The sequence below is a fragment of the Microcebus murinus genome, chromosome 11, assembly GCF_040939455.1.
Source record: "Microcebus murinus isolate Inina chromosome 11, M.murinus_Inina_mat1.0, whole genome shotgun sequence".
Classification (NCBI taxonomy): domain Eukaryota; kingdom Metazoa; phylum Chordata; class Mammalia; order Primates; family Cheirogaleidae; genus Microcebus; species Microcebus murinus.
In genome coordinates, this window is record NC_134114.1 from 52,022,921 (window position 1) to 52,046,406 (window position 23,486).

The following is a 23,486-nucleotide window of genomic DNA, read 5'->3' on the forward strand; positions in this document are numbered from 1 at the left end:
TATTCTGGCAACAAAATACAAGTGAACATATAAAATAAGCTGATTACAATTGTTACATCTAAAAATTATATGTATAGTAACAAGGACGGGGTTTTAGTTCTTTTTGCAGTATGTAAAATAAGCTAACTCAATCCAAGTTGAACTTAAAAGAAAATCTATTGGAAAAAAAATGAGGCATTCCAAGGATCTAAAATCAGGAATATAGCCAGGCCTCAGAAGGAAACAGTAGGAAAGCTAGGTATCATTTTTCCTCTATTCTTTTTGTTTCTACTACTTTATTATTTTCTTTGCAGAATGGCTCTTTTTGCTTCTCCAGGCACATTATACAAGGTGATCTCACAGGAATTTCTAAGTTTTTAAAAGTTTTTCTTTAATTGAAGCCACAGCTCTTAATTAACCCAAATGTTTGTCCCTTTCCAAATATCTTAGAGAAGGAATGTGGTTGTTCCACCTGGGCTCAGGTAATCTTCTTTCTAGTGCAGTCAGTTCTGGCCAGATCATGCAGTGTAATGGCTTCTGCACCTACTACTTGTTGGGGGAAGGAGGCATTTCCCAGAGAAAAGCTATTATAATGAGCTCAGCATATCCCCCAAGTATCTCCTGCAGTCACCCTCACTTAGGAGATATATTAAAATTTCTGGAGGTGGGAATTAGGGAAAGGTAAGGATGTGGTTTGAAAATGCATATTCAGTATAACTTTTTCTCTAAAATTTTGTTATGAAAACTTTCAAACATATAGAATAATTGAAAGTATTTTACAGTGAAAGACTGTATACCTACCACTTTGATTCCACCACTGATATTTTACCATGATTTCTGTTTTATTAAATCTGTCTACCCATCTCTGTTCATCTGTCAATCCATCTTTTTTTATGCATTTCAGAGTAAGTTGGCAGAAGTCAGTACAAATATTTTAGCATGTATATTATCCCTCTTTTTTTATTGTGGTAAATTAACATAAAATTCATAATTGTAACTATTTTAAAGTATATAGCTCAGTGACATTTAGTACATTCATAATATTGTATAGCCATAACCACTATCTAGTTCTAGAATATTTTAATTATTCCAAAAAAGAAACCTTGTTCACTTTCATTTCCTTCCAACCCCAGCCCCTGGAAAAAAGTAATGTGCTTTTCTGTCTTTTTGAATTTACCTGTTCTAGATATTTCATATAAATGGAATCATACAAGCAATATGTAGCCTTTTATGTCTGCCTTCTCTCATTTAGAGTAATTTTTTCAAGACTTATCCATGTTGCATCTTGTGTCTATACTTCATTCCTTTTTATAGGTGAATAATATTCCATTGTATGGATATTACACATTTTGTTTATCCGTTCATCGGCTGATGGACATTTGGATTGTTTCTACCTTTTGGCCATTGAGAATAGTGCTGCTATGAATGTATGGGTATAGTTTTTGTTGGAATGTTTGGAATACCACAGATGGTAATTCTGTGTCTGAGTTTTCCACAGCAGTTGTACTCTTGTACGTTCCTTCCAGCAATGTTGCAGGTTCCGATTTCCCTCGCCAACGTTATTTTCCCTTTTTTTTAAATATAGCTATCCTAGTGAGTGTGAGGTAGTGTATTACTGTGGTTTTTGATTTATGTTCTCTAATGACTAATGATGCTGAGCATCTTTTCATGTGCTTCTTAGCTATTTGTATAATATATCATCTTTGGAGAAATGTTTATTTGCTGTTTTTAAATTGGATTGTCTTTTTGTTTTTGAGTTCTAAGAGTTTATTGTGAATACTAGATTCTTATCAGATATATGATTTGCAGATAGTTTCTTCCATTGTGTGAGTTGTCTTTTCACTTTTCCGATAGCGTGTGTGTTTTTTTTTGTTTTTTTTTTTGAGACAGAGTCTCCCTTTGTTGCCCAGGCCAGAGTGAGTGCCATGGCGTCAGCCTAGCTCACAGCAACCTCAGACTCCTGGGCTCAAGCAATCCTCCTGCCTCAGCCTCCCGAGTAGCTGGGACTACAGGCATGCGCCACCATGCCCAGCTAATTTTTTCTATATATATTAGTTGGCCAATTAATTTCTTTGTATTTATAGTAGAGACAGGGTCTCGCTCTTGCTCAGGCTGGTTTCGAACTCCTGAGCTCGAGCTATCCGCCCGCCTCAGCCTCCCAGAGTGTTAGGATTACAGGCGTGAGCCACGGTAGCATATTTTGATGGACAGAAGTTTTTAATTTTGATGAAGTTCAGTGCATTTTTTGTGCTTTTGCTGTTATGTCTAAGAAACCATTGTCAAATTGAGGTCATGAAGATTTATTCCTTGTTTGCCTCTAAGAAGTCTTTTCATTTAGGTCTTTGATTGTTTTGGTTTGGTTTTTTTTTGTTTGTTTGTTTGTTTTTTTCTTTTTTTGAGACAGAGTCTCGCTTTGTTGCCCAGGCTAGAGTGAGTACTGTGGTGTCAGCCTAGCTCACAGCAACCTCAAACTCCTGGGCTCAAGCAATCCTGCTGCCTCAGCCTCCCGAGTAGCTGGGACTACAAGCATGCGCCACCATGCCCACCTAATTTTTTTCTGTATATATTAGTTGGCCAATTAATTTCTTTCTATTTATAGTAGAGATGAGGTCTCGCTCTTGCTCAGGCTGGTTTCGAACTCCTGACCTCGAGCAATCTGCCCGCCTCAGCCTCCCAGAGTGCTAGGATTACAGGCGTGAGCCACTGCACCCAGTCCTTTGATTGTTTTTGACTTAATTTTTCCATATAGTAAGAAATAAGGGTCCAGCTTCATTCTTTTGAGTATAAATTTCCAGTTGTCCTAGTACCATTTATTCAAGAGATTATCCTTTTCCAATTGAATTGTGGTACCTTTGTTGAATATCAGTTGACCGTAGGTGTATAGATTTATTTTTGTTTATCTATTTACTTTTTTAAGATAGATTCTTGCTTTGTTGTCCAGAATAGAGTGTAGTGGTATGATCATAGCTCACTGAATAGAGTATAGTGGTGTGATCGTAGCTCACTGCAACCTCAGACTCCTGGGCTCAAGCGATCCTCCTGCCTCAGCCTCCTGAATAGCTGGGCATGTTCTACCATGCCCAACTAATTTAAAAATTTTTGTTTTTTAGAGACAGGGTTTTGCTATGTTGCCCAGGTTGGTCGTGAACTCCTGGTCTGAACCAATCCTCCTGCCTCAATGCCCCAAAGTGCTAGGATTAAAGGTGTGAACCACCATGCTTGACCTAAAATTTATTTCAGAATTAAAAATGTTTATATTTTATTTATTTATTTTATTTATCTTTTTAAAATTCCGGCTTTTCTCTGGGAGGCCAAGGTGGGTGGATTGCTTGAGGTCAGGAGTTCAAAACCAGCCTGAGCGAGACACCGTCTCTACTAAAAATAGAAAGAAATTAATTGACCAACTAAAAATATATATACAAAAAAAAATTAGCCGGGCATGGTGGCACATACCTGTAGTCCCAGCTTACTCAGGAGGCGGAGGCAGGAGGATCGCTTGATCCCAGGAGATTGAGGTTGCTGTGAGCTAGGCTGATGCCACGGCACTCACTCTAGCCTGGACAACAAAGTGAGACTCTGTCTCAAAAAAATAAATAAATAAATAAAATTCCAGCTTTTTAAAAATTTCCCCCTTTTACACAAAACAAAATAGAATAAATAATACCAGATTAAACCTGCAAAAGTAGTAGAATCAGTAGGACATGTATATACAAAATCTGGACAGGAAGATAAACTTATTTGCAAAGAGGAAACACATGTAAAATTAAGGTAGTTTTCACATGAAACATTAAAGAAACAGACATATGCTACAGTGGGCACCACTATTTACAGCAGTATTTAATAGGGAGAAAACACTTATTTAGGAGGGACAGATATACCACAAGGTACAGGTTTTAGCATCAGTGTAATAAATTCATAAAACTATATTATAGCTAGCTAATCAGTTTAAGAATTGTTCCCAAATATGTCACATTTTTGGCCCTCAGAGTTTCAATCCTACAGATTTCAAGTACTCTTAAATTTCTAGCCACTGACGGGGCGTGGTGGCTCATGCCTCTAATGCTAGCACTCTGGGAGGCCAAGGTGATTGGATCACTCAAGGTCAGGAGTTCAAAACTAGTCTGAGCAAGAGTGAGACCCTGTCTCTACCAAAAAATAGAAAGAAATTAATTGGCCTACTAAAAATGTATAGAAAAAAATTAGCCGGGCATGGTGGCGCATACCTGTAGTCCCAGCTACTCGGAAGGCTGAGGCAGAAGGATTGCTTGAGCCCAGTAGTTTGAAGTTGCTGTGAGTGAGGCTGATGCCACGGCACTCTGGCCCAGGTAACAAAGTGTGAGACACTGTCTCAAAAAAATAAAATAAAATTTCTAGCCACTAAGAGTAAGAGAATGATTGTAAGAAGCTTTCAAGTAAGTTATAAAACCTAAGTCCACCAGAGGCCAACTATCCCTGAAGTCTGCTCTCACCAGCAGCCCTTACTTGTTCAGAGAAATATCCAGGAAAAAAGTCAGACACCAGTGTAGTCATTATCTCCTATGCCAAACCTATGGGGATTGAAATGGTCAGTATTACCATAAAATGAGAATTTTGAGGCTTACCTTCAAAAGCTTATTCTGGTCTCAAAAATGAGTCAGATAAGATTATTTTCTGCTGAAATGAATCTTGAGTAAACATAGAAGACTTTTATCATTTACTGGCTGGTCTTAGAGTAAAGGTCATAGACATGAGTCTTAACCTGCTGTATACTGTAGCTAAGGTCAGCTGAAAATCTGAAATTAAAAGTATGCTAAATGCTCTAAACATGATCTTTTGAAGGTCTGCTGTTCTATTAAAAAGCCTTTAAGGATTTACTAACTTCAAATCTAAGTTCAAGGGGACAAGAGCTCTAAGCCTGTCAGATTTTGCTCATTTGGGTGAAAGGATCAATGTTTGCTACAGATTGCTAAGTTTTGCACAAGGCAGAAGTTTATGCATACTAGGGCATTGAATTGGTTTTATTTTATTTCATGGGGATTCTTTTCCCATGGTAAAGTAACAGAATGAGAAGTGAATCTTAACTAGTCTCTTCATTGGAAGTAGTAAACTTGGTCTCTATAGTTATAAAGTCACACTGTTTTTTTAAGCATACTGTGAAAACAGACAGTAGAGAACCAGCTTCTTATAGCCATAGACCACTACCTTGTATCTAGCTAAAGCAAAAATCAACTCAAACAATTATCCGGAGTCACTTTAACTGTACTAAAGGGTAAAGTCCACTGCTATATTATTTTAAAAGAAGTGGTCTGAAAGTAAGAATTCAATTAACGCTGGGTGAGAAAAACAAAGTCATACCTACTAATGGTTGTCCATATAAGGCCAACTGATGAGAATACATCTGACTACACTTGACACAAAGATACTATACCCCAAGCCTTACTTAATGAGTCTGAATTTCTGTTAACTGAGGGCATAGAGAGAGCAAAGAGCTGCTTCTGTAGCATTTTAGTATCTAGATAGTATAGTAGAAAATGTTCCCAGGGACAATGTATAGTCCATTAATCACATTGAATAAAGAAGTGAATTATTCATTTTTTTCTTTTCTTTTTGTTTGGGAAGCTTATTGTCCCTTTTGGCCATTCCAGTGTGCTTCAAAATTATTCCATGGTGATTAAGTCCAGGAAGCAACAGTAAAGAAAATTACTATCAGATAGGTAAGAAGCAGGTTGTGGACTTGATGTTCCACCCAAGCAACCGAAGCAGGAGGAATGATCATGAAGTATATTTTAAGCTTTTCAGATGGATCTAGATCAGGGGTCCTCAAACTTTTTAAACAGGGGGCCAGTTCACTGTCCCTCAGACTATTGGAGAATGTGCACTGTGGGCCTGGAACGAGTCGGCTGCTAAAGCAGGACAGGCAGCGGTGGAAAAAACACCCAGCTGGCCGGATAAATGTCCTGGGCAGGCAGCATGTGGGCCACGGGGGCCTGATCTAATCCCATGATGGCAGGTGGAAACCAGGCTCTTTCCCATCTTAGGATGTTATCCGCCATCAGCATCACTTCTCCTCATCCTTGCAGCTGCTCTTCCAGACTTGTAGCCTCTGCACCAGCTTGTTGTTGCTACAATTATCTCCCTCCACCCTCATCCCAGAGATGCCATCTCAGCAAGTACAAACTGCCTTCTTATTTAACCTTCCTCCTGAGAAATGCATGGTGACCCCAATGCCAGTGTATACATTATAATGCAAAAAATGGCCAAAAGATTTAGACATTTCACAAAAGAAAATATATGAATGGCAGGTAAACACATGAAAAGATGCTAAACTTAATTAGTAATTAGGGAAATGAAAATTAGAACCACAATAAGATACCATTACATACTTATTTGAATGATTAAAATTAAAATACTGACTATACCAAGTGCTGTTGAGGATGTGAAAGAACTGGAACTCATATGCACTGCTAGTGAAAATATAAAATGGTATAGCCACTCTGGAAAACAACTTGGCAGTTTCTTAGAAATTTAAATATACATTTACCACGTGATCCAGCCCTTCTAATCCTACATATTTACTTAAAAGAAAAGGAATTACTTGTCTATGTTCAAAGACTTCTATATGAGTGTTTTTGGCAGTTTTATTTGTAATAGCACCAAACTGAAAACAACCCAAATGTCCATTAACAGATGAAAAGGTAAGCAAATCGTAGTATGTCCATACAGTGGAGTACTACTTAACAATAAAAATTAATGTACTCTTGACACATGCAACTACATGGATGAATCTCAAAATAATTATTCTGGGTGAAATAAGCCAGACCAAAAAAAGAATACATATTATATGATTGTATTTATATAACATTCTAGAAAATATGAACTAATTTATAATGACAGTGGTTACCTGGGGATGGGTTACAAAGGAGCATGAGGTGATGCTTATGTTATTTTATTTGTGGCAGTAGTCTCACAAGTGTAACACATGTCAAAATGTATCAAATTATACAGTTTAAATAGGTGTCGTTTATTAAATGTTAAGTATACCCAGCAAAGCTGTTTAAAAAGAGGATGGAAGAAATCACTCTAAGTGTTTGGGCCTGAGTAACTGAAAGGATGGAGTTGTCATTAACTGAGATGGGAAAGGCTTATAGATATAAATGCTGCAATTAAAAGTAGAAGCAGGCCGGGCGTGGTGGTTCATGCCTGTAATCCTAGCACTCTGCGAGGCCAAGGCGGGCGGATTGCTCAAGGTCAGGAGTTCGAAACCAGCCTGGGCAAGAGCAAGCCCCTGTCTCTACTAAAAAATAGAAAGAAATTAATTGGCCTACTAAAAATGTATAGAAAAAATTAGCCAGGCATGGTGGCACATGCCTATAGTCCCAGCTACTCGAGAGGCTGAGGCAGAAGGATTGCTTGAGCCCAGGAGTTTGAGGTTGCTGTGAGCTAGGCTAACGCCACCGCACTCGCTCTAGCCTGGGCAACAAAGCAACAAAGCGAGACTCTGTCTCAAAAAAAAAAAAAAAAAAAAGTAGAAGCAAGTTTTTTTAGGGGGATCATATAGGATAAAAGCATGACTCAATCTGGGGGTATGGGGACAGTGTCAGAATTGGGATGTAGAAGGAGATTGATTATATTTCAGTGCTAAGATTCTGTGTTTGGAGTACTGGAAGGTTTTGAAGTGACCGAAATCCATGGTTAAAAACCTATTCCTTTAAGACTATAATTTCTAAATTTGCCTCATGGTTTTGAAGCCTTGGGTTTGTATGAGAATCAAGTGTGATTTTTTTTCCTTTTTATTTCTCTTTTCTTCTTTTCTGTTTTAAAATATACAGACTGGGGCCGGGCATGGTGGCTCACGCCTGTAATCCTAGCACTCTGGGAGGCCGAGGCGGGCGGATTGCTCAAGGTCAGGAGTTCAAAACCATCGTGAGCGAGACCCCGTCTCTACCATAAAAATAGAAAGAAATTAATTGGCCAACTAATATATATAATATAAAAATCAGCCGGGCATGGTGGCTCGTGCCTGTAGTCCCAGCTACTTGGGAGGCTGAGGCAGGAGGATCGCTTGAGCCCAGGAGTTTGAGGTTGCTGTGAGCTAGGCTGACGCCACGGCACTCACTCTAGCCTAGGCAAGAAAGCGAGACTCTGTCTCAAAAAAAAAAAAATATATATATATATACATATATATATATACAGACTGCATGCTACCCCAGAAATTCAGATTTCATTGGCCTAGGGCAGGGATCCTCAAACTTTTTAAACAGGGGGCCATTTCACTGTCCCTCAGACTGTTGGAGAGTGCACACTGTGGGGCCGGGATGAGTCGGCTGCTAAGCAGGACAGGCAGTGGCAGCAAAAACACCTGGAGGGCTGGATAAATGTGCTAGGGCGGCCCATGTGTGGCCCGAGGGCCATAGTTTGAGGACACCTGGTCTAGGTGTATACCACTATATTTTAAAACTTCTCAGCTGATTCTACTGTGCATCCATGTTGAAAACCTGTAGCATTAACCACATGGATGCTTGTTACTGCTGAATCTCAAACTCTATCCTGTTATAGCAAGTGTTACAGCGGGTGGTCCTGAGGACCAAGGGAGCAGCACATGGAGAGTTGGAGAATCAAAGTTTCTTTGCCGGCGGGCTCAGTGGGGCCTCACCACCAAATTCTGAGCCCTGTCTACCCAATTTTTCCCACTTTTATTAAGTTGGGGTGGTCCAAGGGGTGTGATATCAGGTGACTAATGCCTGCCAGATAAAAGGTTAATTGATGTGTCAAGTAATAGGTTAGTATTATGTTGATGCACCAGGTAATAGAGTAGTTGGTGCACCAGGTAATAGGTTAGTGTTATGTTGATGCGCCAAGTAATAGATTATTTGCTGGGCTCAGTAATAGGTTAATATTATGCTGATGCGGGTCTTCCGTGAAGGGTGGGGGTCTCAGGTGCCTGATGCGACAAGTAATAGATGGAGGTTTTCCTTATCAATCCCAGACCTATTGAATCAGAATCTGTATTTTAATAAGATCCCCAGGTGATTTGTATGCACAGTATAATTAGAGAAACACTGTCTGTAGTTACTGAGTATCTGGCAATGGCCAGGGATCTCCTAGGACTGTATTTCTCAAAGTATGATTCCATTACCAGCGCATCACCTGGGAATTTGTTTAAAATGCACATTTTTGAGCACCACCCTCAACCTTACAAAAGGGACACTCTAGGGGTGGGGCTAGCAATCTGTGGGTTTATAAGCTCTCCAGGTGATTCTGATACAGTTTAAGAACCATTACACTTGGAATTTCTGATGATCAGTTGGGATTTGGGACCACTGAATTGAGGAAATTGTTTCTACAGGTCCTTTATTAAAATAGATATCTCTGAAGTGAAGTGTCATTGGTGCCTGCAACTTTCAAATAGGTTAGCAAAAGAAAACACTGTGTTTATGGTTATGTTGTAGAGAGAGAAAAAGCAAATGCAGAAAAATGTATTACTGTTATTCATCCCTCTTTCATAAATGATACAACCTAGGTTAGGTAGCCAGTAATAATCAGCCAGCAAACATTTGCCAAAATCAGAACTTGAGCCTCCATGCCTGCAAGTTTGATTTCTTTTTGTGTGTGTGTTAGCTTGCCAGGTTCATCATCTCAGGCATCTGGGAATGTGGCAGTGTTGCATTCCACAAGCCCAGGAGCAAGCTTGAAAATGTAGTCAGTGACTTCCATTGTTATGAGTCACACCTCTCTCTCTCTCTCCACACCCCCTTCCTTCATTATCATCTTTCCTTTTGTTAGACTTTGGATGTATGTCTGAGTGTGTTTGTATGTTTTACCGTACTTCTAATTAGAATCATGTTCTTCTTTGTTTTTAATTGGAAATATGCAGAAATATGCTTGGTTTGAATAGGCCAGACTTCTTATTTGAGTTTTGAGGCCAGTTTTTAATTAGACAAAGTTATAACTTGCCCTGTTGGTGGCCTGAGATTTAAGATTGATTCTAGAACAGGGACTATAAATTAAATATTTCACATATTTTATACTTTGCCTCATTCCACAAAAAAGTTGCATTGATTAAAGATTGTTAAATAAATTGTTTTTTCTCCTGTAACCATTTCTTAAAAGTTTTGATCCATAATAGGTTTGAATGAATTCTTTAGGTTGATGTTTTTTTAATAGCAATAATTTATTCTTACCTGATGATTAAAGCATATTTAAGAATTGTTTTGCTTTGAATCATTAACTTCTTAGAGTTCTTCTGTTCTGTGAGTTTAATTGAACTCATAGTGGCATTTTAAAATGTGTAAAAGAGCATCAGGGGACAGAGCCAAAATGGTTTTATTTGCTTTTATACAAACTAAATTGCCCTTGTGACCCAGCATAAAATCTAAGTGCTAAAAGCAGTTATTTATTTTGACAAAAGAATTAATTGAGTCTAAAACAGTTGAAATTCCAGTTGTAGCAAACTATTCATTAAGACTCTCACTCTGGCTTTAGTACTGTCAAAAAAAATAACTTGTCTTATGATTAAATAGCAGAATGATGGGCAGTGGACTGCATTTGAGGGAGATGCTGAATAAACTTTCCACTTGTGAAACAGTTCAGAAGTGACACGCTACAAGGGGGGTCAGAATGTGCATTGATATCCAGCTGAGCTGTCAACTGGCACTGAGCCAGGCACGCAAAGCCTTGCCATGTGAAGCAGCATGTGGAGCATATGCCATTTGAAAAAGAAAATCTTTTTCATGCATGATTTGATGGTTTTTTTAAAGGGCATATTTAGTTTTATTATACCAGAAACTGTTAGTATTTCTGTCTTTAATAGGAAAGTTTATATGGATGGTACTCAATTAAAATTTTTTATATGTATTTTATGATTTGAAATGACTTAACATTTTATATTTTAAAATGTTTTTTATTGAATATTTTATTGGGCGTTTTTCTATTCCAAATGGATTTTAAAAGGATGTTTAGTAAAGATAGGAAGAACAACAAGGTGTGTCTAGTATAGGAAAAGGGTTTTGTGAGGAAAAAATGTCAATTTTGTTTGAAGGAGTTGATTTTATAGAGTTGAGGAATGTTTTCCCTATTTTCACAGTATGAAGTCATCTGAAGATCTTTTTCTGTATGTACCATATTTGCTTAGATGTTGTAAAAGTCCTTCTAAATATTATTTTTTTTAGTATTTATAAACAATGCATTTTGTTTGACATTAGTGTTTTGTTTTTATTTTTATTTAGTGTCCCCCTCCCCCCAATAAGCCTTTTGCCTATTAGAGATTCTGTAAATAGTTAATGGGTACATACTATGTACTATGTAACTGTAGGCAACATTTCTGGTTGCCTGTTTCTGTTAAACTCTTTCTCAGATTTGACAGATGGTTATATTTTCTCAAGCTTTATTAGTACTTGGAAAAGCCAATAATACTTAATAAACTGCTGCTAATTTAGATGGAGATTTTTCATTCTTCATAATTTTTATACCAAGTAAAAAGTTGCTAATTATGAGATACACATACCTAAATTCTTTATCCTTACTGATTTTTCAGTCTGTCCTCATCTCATTGTAAATCTTTAATATAGATTTCTAAGAGATTCTACAAATAAGCTTTAATACCCTTTCATTAAATGATTTCTCAGCTTCTAAATTTGCAGAGTAGGCTCAAATAAAGCCCTTAAATTTTTAATTGGATTGTTTTTTTGACTCCTTAAGGCTTTTGGTAGAAGTGATAAATGTATTTTTTTCATGGTCAAATGATGTATATATAGAAGAATGCTCTAATAAGGAAGATATTAATAATCAATTGATTAGTTTATCAATCACTTTTATGACTATCTTAGTTATTCTGCTTATCACTAAATATTACTCTGTTTTAGTTGAATGGAGACTAGGACCAAATAGAAATAAATCTTAGATTTAGGAGGAATTAGAGGAATATTTAACCAACATTTTTAGATCCTTCTGCTTGTAGAGAAATCTTTCTTGTGAATCAGTGGTTTTCTTTTATAATGGAATGATCAATGAGAATGCTGATCACAAATTTGCACATATTTGTATTAATAGTTAAGCTTAACATCTCAGAAGAACCAGTAACAAAATCCTTTATCATCCACTCTTCAAGTACTATTTGCAAATTTCTTGATATAGCAGGCTATACCAATTACCATTAATAAATTAAAAATTATTTGACAAAAATACTGGAGTTTCATAAATTTATATTAAATATATAAGAGGACTAACATGACAGTGGGAGATAATTTTTTAGTCTGATAATTAGCTTTTATGATATTTTAATAGAAGAGTAATTCATGCTTTTGCTAATTTCTCTACTAAAATAATTAGATATTTCACATACATGAAGTATACCATAGTTTATGGCATTTAAGGCTACTATCAGCAGTTCTGTCATTACATGGCTATTTTAATTGTTTTCTAACTGATTTCCACTTTTTTTTTTTTTTTTTTTGAGACAGAGTCTCGCTTTCTTGCCTAGGCTAGAGTGAGTGCCGTGGTGTCAGCCTAGCTCACAGCAACCTCAAACTCCTGGGCTCAAACCATCCTCCTGCCTCAGCCTCCTGAGTAGCTGGGACTACAGGCATGCACCACCATGCCCGGCTGATTTTTATATTATATATATTAGTTGGCCAATTAATTTCTTTGTATTTTTATGGTAGAGACGGGGTCTCGCTCAGGCTGGTTTTGAACTCCTGACCTTGAGCAATCCGCCCGCCTCAGCCTCCCAGAGTGCTAGGATTACAGGCGTGAGCCACCGCGCCCGGCTCTGATTTCCACTGTATTATATTCCTCCTCTCTATAATCTATCCCTCATACTGCTAAATTAATTTTCCTATAATACCATTTTCTAGGTGTATGTGTGTATAACCTTCTCACATGAAAACTCTTACCATTGCCTGCAAACTACAGTTCTAATTCCTTGATTTGCTATACAGTTAGAGAGATCTGGGTGGTAATCCCAGAGCTACCATTTAAGTAGTATGTAATTAATTCATTTATTTCACCAACAAGTATCTACTGATGATTTACTATTTGCCTGGCATTTTGTAGGTATTGAGGATACAGTGGTGAATAGAACAGACGACGTCCCAACCATGCATTCTAGTAGTATTTACTGTCTTGATACCCCTCTCCTTCCCATAAGCACAACCAAGGATTCAACAACTACCTTTTAGCTTGTTTTCTCTCATCATTTGTACTGGAAGCTCCTTGAAAACAGAAATTACATGTTAGATTTCTCTGTCTCCAGGTCTGTAATACCACATATGAAGGGTTTTTAGTAAATTATTGTGGTCATATAGGCTAGTCTCAATTATTTATAATTGTTAGGTTATTTGATTTTTTAAAATTATTGCTGATATTTGAATTAAGTATCAGATAACACTGGAACACATTTTGGAACAATTAAAAAGATGTATGTTAAAAAATTAAATTAAAAAATATATTTAAAAAAGAGGTATATTATAATGGGATTTATCAGATAATTGTTTACTACCCTGTTTGTTCTCTACTAGAGTTCAATTTTTTTTTTTTTTCAGGTCTTATTGAATTTGAAGAATGTGACCCTGCTAGTGCAGTTGAAGGTAAGTTGACTAGCTGTAATATGTTAATGTACATGGCAGCTAGCCAGTATTTTCTGTTCATTGATTGAATAAGGAGCAACTGCTATTCATAGGTTATTAGCATACCTGTGGAGTGATGTAAAAATATGAATGTAGTTTGAAGGCCTGCAGATGCTAATTGTTAGTTAATAATAAACAATAGATTTGCCCAGAGAAATATTTAGTGTATTAGATTATATATTTTAAAAGATTAATATATACATTGAGACTTTTCTTCATTGACATTTATCTGTAAATATTCTAATGTCATGAATATGAAAACTCATTACTACACATGAATGTGTAGTGCTTATTCTGCAGTTAGTAACATTTCATAAATTAATGAAGTTATACCATCATTCAGAATGGGTGATGATTTGACTTGGTTCCACAACCAGCATGACTCCTATTTAAATAGGTGTTTTTTATAAAATGAAACGCAAGAGATGCCTCCTGTTTTTGTTCATGTTTTGTATATCTCACTTTGTGAGCTACTAGAAATAATTTGAAAGCAATCTTCTATTTTTTCCAGCCCCTGTGTAAGACTTTTGGGAAATGGTTTTCTATCATCTGATAAGTTTATTATTAACCCTATCATTATTATTAGTAGTAGTGTCCCTGGGACTTAGACTTCTTGGATTCACTTGCTATTTGTATTCACTGGCTATTTGAGAGCAATAATTATTTAAGTTCTCTGAACTTTAACTTCTTTATTTTAAAGTAAAGATAATAAATACCTATAGTATGAGAATAAGTAGATTTTTAAAATATAATATGTGTTTTAAGGTGATAGCAAGTCAATTACACTATGACACCTGGATTCTTGGTCTAGATGTAGTATTTCCTAGTGCTATAACACAATTTTAAAAAAAACAACAACAAAAAACCCTTTGGATTTCCTCATCTGTAAGGTGACTGGCTTAGGTGACTTAAGGTCTCTATGTTCACTTCTCAAAAAGTTAGCAGCTAAGCTTTAAGTGCTGAATTCCATCAACAATAGCATGAATGACCTTTTAAAATAATTTATTGTACAAGAAGAAGATGAAGAACTGCAATAGTAGGATAAACAAAGATGATTTTTGCTCTTCATTTATGGTAGGATCTGTTTATAACATTGTTTGTATTAGGGATAACATATGGACACAAGAATGCCATGTTACAAACTTTGTGTTTTACCTCTAATAAGTCTGCTGTATCATCTTTTTATTTAAAACAATAATACATTTATATTGTGAGGCCTTCTAGAAAGGGAACATGATTTGAACTACATTTATAACAAGATCTAGTATAATGAATAATCTATGTTCTTTGAAGTTTTAAGATATTAATGTATCCATATGCTTATTTTGCCTAAGGTGACTTAAGGAGGACTTAGCAGAAGAAAAGAATTATATCAATCAGTGAACATTCTGTAATCTTTGGTGAATAATAGACTATTGTATTAACATGAGAAAAGTCTAAACAGACTAAGACTGTGGTTTAAATACTAGGGTTTAGTGGTTGGTAATTTTATTTCTTCTAAGTTTATCATTAGCAGTTATGAGTAAATTAAGTGTCAAAATATAAGATACATTCATAAGTTTAATATATTTATCAGAAACAGTTATATTTCTCTAACAAATACATTTCTCTTAAAGGGATGAAACCAAGGAGAAGAAAGCCTTTTGCATTGTCGGGAATAATTAAAAAGGAGAAGGATGCAGAATCTGTGTAAGTACATTAAATATTGTCAACATCCTTTTTATTTTTAGAAGTCATTAAGAATAAGACTGTTTTGAATTTGGAAAGAAAGAAGTCTTTAGGAAATAACTCAAAATATATGTCTAAGGGGTGAAAAATATAAACCTTTCTAAATAAATACATTTGCCAGTTCTTCTGGTTTTAGTTCAAGTATTAACTTTTCTCATTAATTATTTAAAATTTAAGACATTATAGATGAAAGCTTTACTTTAAAATATTCTTATTTCATAAAATGATACATGCATATTTTTAAAAGTTAAACAAAAGTACAGAAAAAAACCAAAATTTATCAAAATTTTAATGCCTAAGAGAAAACCTCTGGTCAACTATTCATTGAAAATCTTTTGAGTCAATTCTAAGCATATAGGCACATAGTGGTATATGTGCACACAAATGGAAAATGTTAAATGGGCAGGGGAGCCCTAGTATGTTTTACCACTTATCCTAGGTCATCAGTTTTAGATGGAGTATTTGGTCTACTTATAAGTCTGATTTACCTTCTTTCAAAAATAAAAAATTAAAAAAATAACAACAAAAAAATAAGAAATTAGCATACAAAGAATACATAATAAGCATATAAGAAATTGAACTACTATTTAGCTAAACAAAGTTTTTTACTTTGGCTAAACATTATAACTACTGGGGAAATTAAAATAAATGTACTTATGCCAGGCCCCACCAATTAAATCAAATTCTGTGGGTGGGAGACCCCAGTATAGTTTTTGTTCTGTTTTGTTTTGTTTTGAGCAGCTTGTGTAATTCCTAATATACACCTGGAGTTGAGAATCATTGAGCTGTGATTATTCAGAGGCCACTAGAATTAAAGGAATCTTTCCATGATTACTCAATCCATTTAGACTGAAGTGACACTAATCAAAAGTCTTGAGTGATATCTTGACCCAGTAACATTGGCTGAAAATTAGTTTAAAGACTCTACTTCTCTAGCATAATCAGTGGAACTCTTATGAGATTTAATATTTTAATGAGCACTCATATATTCAACATAAGAGAACTATTTGTGCTTTGAGTATTCTTGCTTCCTACCTAGTAATATTACTATTTGAGTTTCTCAGAGTTTCTCATTCTAAATGTTTGTCTCTTCCTCTCTCCCGAGTATTATTTGGTTAACAAATTATGACCAATTGCAAAGTGATTTATATCTACAGTTATCTTTTCTGCAAATGTCTTGAGCATTTATGAAGGGGATATTTTGCTAAGCAGGTAGAACCTAATCGCTTTTTATGATAATAGAAACACATAGTGAATCTATAGAATTGATTTGTAAGTAGATTTTAAAAATGTAGACAGTTCATCTGTTAGTGACTCTATTGTAAAGAATGATGGCCTTAAATTAAAAAAAAAATTTTTTTTGAGACAGTCTCACTTTGTTGCCCAGGCTACAGTGAGTGCCGTAGAGTCAGCCTAGCTCACAGCAACCTCAGACTCCTGGGCTCAAGCAATCCTACTGCCTCAGCCTCCTGAGTAGCTGGGACTACAGGCATGTGCCACCATGCCCAGCTAATTTTTCCTATATATATTAGTTGGCCAACTAATTTCTTCCTATTTTATAGTAGAGATGGGGTCTCGCTCTTGCTCAGGTTAGTTTCAAACTCCTGAACTCAAACTATTCGCTAGCCTCGGCCTCCCAGAGAGCTAGGATTACAGGTGTGAGCCACCGCGCCGCCCGGCCTAAAATATTTTTATAATGTATGGTTTTCACTACGGTCCATGTAGGGAACTTATAATATTTTCATATGCCATGTTTTTAAAAGGTTTTCATTATCAATAGTTTTCTAGTATAATGATTAAGCCACTTAGAATGATTTTTTTTACCAGTGAGAATGCTAATAAGCAGAAAGCCAGTGCTTAAGCTGCCACACCATCATTACTTTCTTTCAAAGTTCTCATTATTTTTTTTCATACTTCTTGGGAAAAAAAATATTAGAATTCACTTTGCTTGAAGTGCCAGAGGCTCTTGGACTGCCCCTTCTTCATAGCCTGAAGACTTTTGAGATGCTTGTAATTGTGGAAGATGGATCCTGCTCAGAGCTTCCTCTTCCTGGAGCTTCATGGACAGGTCTCATATAGCCCACTGTCAAGGCAAATAGATGAGTGCTTTACCACAGAGTCTGAATTGTCTGGCTTAAAGCCAGAGAATAAACTGTTGGTGATGTTAACCCTTCTTTTAAACTGTATCTTTGGGGGGGGGGGGACTAACATCTTTTGATTGATTTGATTCTCTAGAAGGATTGCATTTATTATGCCTTTTGTGGAACATTTTCTCAGAGTATGTATCCTTTTTTTTTCATATAATCCTCATCTGCCAGTAAGGAAGCTATATTTCAAAACTTGCAATTTTAAGTGACTTTCAAGTAGATATTAAGACACACAGGATTTGCATTTACCCATCTCTTTGGTGCTTCCGTTTGGATTAAGAGCAGTGTAGCCATCTTCTTTCCTTTTCATTTTTTTCAGTCCATTTTATCCTGTCTTCCTTTAAGAAAATTCTTCAGCTTGTAGATTTTTCTGGTTTTTGTTTAGTCTTTGGGTAGATAGAGAATAACCTTTTTCTATAGATTCCAATATGGCTTAAGTATTCCTTATCTGAAATTCTTAGGACCAGAAGTGTGTTGGGATTTGAATTTTTTCTCATTTTGCATTACTTGCAGAATATATCCAATTGAGCATTCCTAATCTGAAAATTTGAAATCTGAAATGCTCTAGTGAGCATTTTGAGCATCCTGTTGGTGCTTTAAAGTTTTTGGATTGTGGAACATTTCCGATTTTGAATTTTCATATTAAGGATGCCTAAACTATTATATGCATTAACTGTCTCCAGTCAAAGGTCCAAATGTCTTTTAAATCTGTACTCTAGTTTTTGTTTATGAATTTGTTTTAGAGTATATAGATAGAAATTCTTCTTGGCTGGGCGCGGTGGCTCACGCTTGTAATCCTAGCACTCTGGGAGGCTGAGGTGGGCGGATTGCTCGAGGTCAGGAGTTCGAAACCAGCCTGAGCAAGAGCGAGACCCCATCTCTGCTATAAATAGAAAGAAATTAAGTGGCCAACTAATACATATAGAAAAAATTAGCTGGGCATGGGGGCACATGCCTGTAGTCCCAGCTACTCGGGAGGCTGAGGCAGGAGGATTGCTTGAGCCCAGGAGTTTGAGGTTGCTGTGAGCTAGGCTGACACCACGGCACTCACTCTAGCCTAGGCAACAAAGCGAGACTCTGTCTCAAAAAAAAAAAAAAAAATTCTTCTAACCTCATTAATCTTGACCTCAGTGTCCTTAATTTTACATATTTCAGTCTTCTTTTAGTTTTATATATGAAACAATAGTTTTCACTAGCTTATATGCAAATTCAATATTAAATGTAAATAATAGAATTCCAACTGCATATTACATTAGACTAGAAAGTTATTCTAACTGGAAGTCTATTCATTTAGCATATTTGGAGAAAACTAGTTTTGACTTTCATATACATGAAGTTATGGAAAGTACTTCAGATGAAACCAAAGTGTTTTAAAAATTTTATTTAAAAATGTTATTTACCAATAAATGTAAATTTTCCCACTGGTGTTAAGTTTTCATACTACTTGCTGCTTAATTAAATAGACTTTTCTTTTAATCCAAGCTTTCTTCTTTAAGAAATTTATTTTTAAGCTTAACATACTTGAACAATGAAAAACCATCAGAAAGTCTTATAGGAATGACAACTTCCTTGATGTGGTATAGTAGTATATTCATGAAAAATAAGTACTTTTGAAAATAGTTTGTAGAATACTTGTAAGCTGTTGTGTTTTATTTTGTCAGGTGGTATGGGTGTAGGAATGCTTTCTTATGAATTTTAAAATAATGTGTATTTTAATATTTGTGATTTGATTTCTTTAGGTATTTTTGTAGAGTTAAATAAATAAAAGTGATGTTTAACAAGGAAAACACTTTAAATATGGTATCATTAGCAGATAGTTCTAATAATTGAATATTTCTGATGTTTTGTTTATTTTAATAGGGAATGCCCTGATGCAGATTCACTTGTAAGTAGATTTAACTTTGATACAAATAATTAAATTAGCTGTTTTCATTAAGAAAAACCTAGCATATTTGAATTGAGTTGTTACCAGTCTTTCAAAGAAAGATATTAACCATGTTATTGTAAATTCACTATTGAAATTTTTTACAGATACATTTTTGGCTTTATGTTGCCAGATGCTTTCCTATTAAATAGAAAGTATTTCTAACTACCTTTGAAAGTGGATATTTTACTTTTAAAATTGGAGGGTGCCTTATCATATTGCTTTTTCTTGGGAAACATGCCAGATACAAATCTGTGTACTTTGTTTTAAAATGTGCTGCTCTTACTAATTTATCCTTAGCTCTATTAAAATATAGCCTATCTGTTCATCCATTTAAAGTTTCATTTAAGAGACTGTCATTTTAGAAATAGCAACAACAATCATGGTCAGTACTTTTCTATGCTTTTTGTTTTGTTTTAAAGAATGTTTATATTTTTTGGTTAAATGTATTTCTTTATATATAATTAAAGAAGACATCAAATGGAGCTCCCTGTGGTTACTGTGGGAGAGTAGATTTACCAAATGCTGTAAGTAATGTGTAGACAGACATATTTTTCAAACTGTTCATCAGACACTGATCATGTTGATTAGTGTAAGAGTTTCAAACAATCTCTCTCCTTTGCTTATTGTTCTTGCTTGCATAACTATTGTTTCCTTTGGCCCAGAAACATCTTGATCTTTTATAGCATAATGGTGTACCAAATAAAGAACTAAAAATTTTGTGAAATATTGTGTTGTATGATGTTTAAGTATGATAAAACTAGTATTTTTGTTTCATATTTCAGCTTTAAAATAAAATTATGTTTTGTTGATAAATTTATGTGGAAAATAAGAAATAGATTTCCAATGAGTTATGAGGTTAAAATCATCATAACTCATTAGATGAGTTTAATGAGTTAATACCCTTGTTTAGTACCTTTAATTAATTAATTAAAGAAAAGTCAGCATATATTGTTGGCATTTACTTTAGTACTCATCATGCATTTTTATTTCTGAATTAATTATTTGTAGCATTTATTTGATGATTGTGACATTGAATAAAATTCTTTAATACTTCATGTTTTATTTTATATATATTTTATTTAAATAAAACATTTTTTATTTTCTCAGTACCTAATTGATACTACTCTATAGTGATCAGTGTTATCCAATTTTGAACTTTAGCCAGTACTTAACCAGAATTAGGAAAGGGCTTATAAAGAGAATACAAAATTCTAAAACTCAGCAGAAATTAAGCAGTGGGAGGGAGGGAGGAGAGTGGGCAAAAACCTACCTAGTGGGTACAATAAATACTATCTGGGTGATGGGCATACTTATAACTCTGACTCAAGCATAAGAAAATCTATACATGTATCCAAAAACATTAATACCCCTGTAATATTTTGAAATAAAAAAAGAGAAAACAAAATTCTAATGCCATGTAAGAAATAATTGATAAATTTGATTATGTAGAAATGAAAATTGATAAAATTATAAAAATTACACCGTAAAAGGATTTAAGTCATCAAAGACAAATTGGCAGAACATATTTGTAAGACATGTGACAGAGGCTAATTGCTTTTATTTATAACGTTTTTATACAAATCAGTACAAAAAGTAAGCAAGTGCCCAGTAGGAAAAGGGTATAGCATAAAAATGGGCAGTTTTCATAGTAAGAAATAAAAATAGTAAATAGCCATAATAAATGTCACTCAAAATAGTAGTCTTATTCTGATGCTAATTAGTATGACGTTACTATAGTCTGTAATTATATTGGCATAAGTTTTGATATACTGTTGGCAGGAATGTAAATTGGCACAATTCGCCTTATAGATAGTTTGGTAGTATTGCCCCAAATAAGAAATGCATATTCTTTTTTGACCCTGCAATCCCTCTGCTAAGATTTACTATTATGTCTATATTCACAAAACTTTATTTATATGTTTATATATGTGTGTGTATAAAGTATATATACATATACATAAACACTTGATTAATATATATGCATATATAGAAAGTGAGGGAGAGATAAATGTTTATTTCAATATGCTTTACATTAGCAAAATTTGGAAACACCAAAGTATCCATCAAAATGAGAACTAGTTAAATAAATTATTAAACATGCACTTGATGGGTTAATATTATAATGAATTCAGTTGATCTGTGTCTGCTGATATGGAAAAGTCTACTTAATAAAAAGCAACCATAATCTTTTAAGTGATCACTGTTTTATTTTTTATTTTTTTATTTTTTGAGACAAAGTCTCACTTTGTTGCCCAGGCTAGAGTGAGTGCCGTGGTGTCAGCCTAGCTCATAGCAACCTCAATCTCCTGGGCTCAAGCGATCCTACTGCCTCAGCCTCCCGAGTAGCTGGGACTACAGGCATGTGCCACCATGCCCGGCTAATTTTTTGTATATATACTTTTAGTTGGTCAGTTAGTTTCTTTCTGTTTTTAGTAGAGGTGGAGTCTTGCTCAGGCTGGTTTCTAACTCCTGACCTTGAGGGATCCACCTGTCTCAGCCTCCCAGAGTGCTAGGATTACAGGCCACCACGCCCGGCCGGTGATCACTGTTTTAAAAATAAAATGTAAATATGTGGGTATATGTGTTATCTTTTTCTTAAAAGAATGAGGTATAAGACACTTGATTGTGGTTACTATCATGGAGGGGGATTAAAGTGGTCAGCAGAGAAAAGAGACTTTCATTTTTGTTGTTTTATTTGTAGCTTATTATTATTTACTTGTGGCCTATTCATGACTGTGTCTTACTAATTTTAAAATAGGCTATCTTGGTAGGGAAATGATTGTTCGTTTATTTTCGTTTTTTAAAGGCCTATGTAATTTAAAAAAATTACTTTGAGCAACTGCATCTTTTAGAAGTTGACCAATAAAGTATAATTGCCTTTTTTTTTTCTGGTTTTGACCAATGTCTCCACTACAAAGAGAGATTAAGAAACATTCCATTGCCTGTTGAGCTTCGTTTTAGTATATATGTTTTAAATCACCACCACCACAATAACTATCTTTAAGATTGGTAAGTGGCCAGGTGTGGTGGCTCACGCCTGTAATCCTAACACTCTTGAGAAGCTGAGGTGGGAGGATCACTTGAGGTCAGGAGTTCCAGACTAGCTTGAGCAAGAGTGAGATCCCATCTCTACTTTAAAAAAAAAAAAATATTGGTGAGTGAAGTTGCCTAGTCTATTCTCCTTCTTACTACTTTGACCTAATGCTTCACTTCAGCAGTGTGGGCCCTAATGTAGAAACCATGGATTGGGTAAACATGTTCACAGGTAATGTGTAAATTTTTATTAGGGTGAGGTTTCTATGAATAGTTCTAGTGTTGAAAAGCTAGTATAGTGAGAATCACTGCTTTAAAAAAAACTTTATTTTGAAATAATTACGGATTTACAGAAGGTTAGTACAGAAACAGTTTGAAGTATAAACTATTTACAAAGATAGTACAGAAACAGTATGATATGCTTGTCTCTTACCCCTTCCTCCTGATGCTAACATCTTGCAAAGCTGTAGTGCAGTATTATAACTAGGGTACTGACCCTAATTCAAACATTTCCATTCCCACGCGTATCTCTCATGTTGGTTGCCCTTTTACAGCCACTTCTCTTCCTTCCCTAGCTCCTCTTTAACCTCTGGCAACATTGTTTTCTACATTTCTATAATTTTGTCAATTCAGGAATGTCATGTAAGTGGAATTATACAGTATGTACCCTTTTGAGATTTTTTTTTTTCTTTTCACTTAGCACAGTTCTTTGGAGATTCATTCAGATTGTTGTGTATATGAACATTTTTTTTGTTGCTGAGTAGTATATCATGTTATGGATGTACCAGAGTTTGTTTAGCCATTCACCTATTGTAAGACATTTTAATTTTTTCTAGTTTTTGGCTATTAGCCAATTGCTATGAGCAGTTATATATAGATTTTTTTGTGTAGACATAATGCTCCTCTTTGACCTTGGTTTTCTTTCTAAAATCTGCCTTATATAATATTAAGATACAACTTCTTTTCCTTTTTATACTATTATTTATGTTTGTATGGTATACTCTTTTATCCGTTTTCTTTCCACCTACCTATACTGTTATATTTGAAATGTGTTTCTTATAGATAGCATAT

General features: G+C 35.1%; 1 protein-coding gene across 1 annotated transcript in view; it reads left to right on the top strand.

The window, feature by feature from the left end:
* The window catches only part of FCHO2 (FCH and mu domain containing endocytic adaptor 2), a 127,033-nt gene that overhangs the window by 63,401 nt on the left and 40,146 nt on the right, over window positions 1-23,486 (top strand). Inside the window, 3 exon segments of the mRNA XM_012783348.3 lie at window positions 13,497-13,541; window positions 15,197-15,269; window positions 19,316-19,340. Of these exon segments, the coding sequence (XP_012638802.3) occupies window positions 13,497-13,541; window positions 15,197-15,269; window positions 19,316-19,340 (143 nt within the window).